At 67.2% G+C, this 1,866-nt stretch overlaps 1 protein-coding gene across 1 annotated transcript; it reads left to right on the plus strand.

The window, feature by feature from the left end:
- Positions 1-201: 201 nt before the first annotated feature.
- On the plus strand, positions 202-1,539 carry ADRA2C (adrenoceptor alpha 2C; the record flags this gene model as incomplete). Its single annotated transcript, XM_081926394.1, has 1 exon — positions 202-1,539. The coding sequence occupies one exon, from the start codon at positions 202-204 to the stop codon at positions 1,537-1,539; it is 1,338 nt and encodes a 445-aa protein (XP_081782520.1).
- Between the last annotated feature and the right edge of the window lie 327 nt (positions 1,540-1,866).

The following is a 1,866-nucleotide window of genomic DNA, read 5'->3' on the forward strand; positions in this document are numbered from 1 at the left end:
ACGAGGGAGTCCCGCCTGCCGGGGCGCGCAGGCAGGCAGGCAGGCAGGCAAGCGCCGCTGCTCCGGGAAGGGGTCCGGGGGCGGCCCCTTCTCCCCGGGATGGCGGGGCCGGCGGGGGGCGCGCGCTCCGGCCGGGCTAAGGTGAGGATCCAGCGGGGGGTGGCGGCGTCTCCCTAGAGCCGCGCCCGTCTCGCCCGGGCGATGGAGGCTCCCCCCAACAGCAGCGCGACCCCCCTCAACGGGTCCCTGGGGGCGCCGCCCTCGCCCCCCGCCGCCCTCGCCTACTCCCCGGGCGCCGTGGCCGGGCTGGCCGCCGTGGTGGGCTTCCTCATCGTCTTCACCATCGTGGGCAACGTGCTGGTGGTGATCGCGGTGCTGACCAGCCGCGCCCTGCGCGCCCCGCAGAACCTCTTCCTGGTCTCGCTGGCCAGCGCCGACATCTTGGTGGCCGCCCTGGTGATGCCCTTCTCGCTGGCCAACGAGCTGATGGGCGCCTGGCACTTCGGCAAGGCCTGGTGCAACATCTACCTGGCGCTGGACGTCCTCTTCTGCACCTCCTCCATCGTGCACCTGTGCGCCATCAGCCTGGACAGGTACTGGTCGGTCACGCAGGCGGTGGAGTACAACCAGAAGCGGACCCCGCGGCGCATCAAGGGCATCATCCTGCTGGTCTGGCTCCTCTCGGCGCTCATCTCCTCGCCGCCGCTGGTCTCCAAGTACTGGCAGCCCCCGGGCGAGGCGCCCGCCACGTGCCAGCTCAACGACGAGACCTGGTACATCCTCTCCTCCTGCGTCGGCTCCTTCTTCGCGCCCTGCCTCATCATGGTGCTGGTCTACGTGCGCATCTACCGCGTGGCCAAGCTCAGGACCAGGACGCTCTCCGAGAAGCGGCCCGGCCCCGACGGCGCGCCCCAGGCCCAGAACGGCGCGCCCCGCGCCCTCGGCGCCCGGGGCTTCATGTCGCTGCGCTCTCCGCCGCGGGAGAAGGGCCCGTGGCCCGGCGCGCGCTGGGAGGAGGAGGCGGCGGCGGAGCTGCAGGACGTGGAGCTGGACGAGAGCAGCACCCTGGAGAGCCGGCGGCGGCGGAGCCGGGAGGCGTCGCGGGCCAGGCGGCCCCTGGCGTCGGCGTCGTGCAAGGCGGCGTCGAGCGGGCGCCTGTCGCGCTCCAGCAGCCGCTCGCTGGAGTTCTTCTCGTCGCACCGACGGCGGCACCGCGCGGGCAGCGTGGGACCCAAGACGGCGGCCAGCCAGGCGCGCGAGAAGCGCTTCACCTTCGTGCTGGCGGTGGTGATGGGCGTCTTCGTGGTGTGCTGGTCGCCCTTCTTCTTCAGCTACAGCCTGTACGGCATCTGCCGCGAAGCCTGCGAGGTCCCCGAGGCGCTCTTCAAGTTCTTCTTCTGGATCGGCTACTGCAACAGCTCCCTCAACCCCGTCATCTACACCATCTTCAACCAGGACTTCCGCAGGTCCTTCAAGCACATTCTCTTCGGGAGGACCAGGAGGAAGAGGAGGGAGAGGAAGCTGCCCTTCTTGCACTGAGAGGTGCCTGAGCTCAGCACCAGAGAGGGGCAGGAAAGGGCTCCCTTGGCCTCTGCACAAGGGGGGGGGCAGAACTTGGGGTTGTCTTCGGGGCTGGATTTGCCCCAAGACTTTACTGGAGGAGGAGGAGAAGAGGGGGAAAGGAGCCCAGCCTGCGCTCCCTGTCAGGCACTGACAGTCTTTTATACCTGAAATGATTTATATACTTGCCCAAATCCTGCTAAAGGAGAATATTAACTTTTCTTTTTCTAAATAAATGTTTCTAATCAGTTGTAAACCTTGCTGACTTGTGGTTTTACACTGAGGTGACATTTCTCTTCCCTGCTG

The sequence above is a fragment of the Podarcis melisellensis genome (genome assembly GCF_964234715.1).
Source record: "Podarcis melisellensis genome assembly, chromosome: 9".
Classification (NCBI taxonomy): Eukaryota; Metazoa; Chordata; class Lepidosauria; order Squamata; family Lacertidae; genus Podarcis; species Podarcis melisellensis.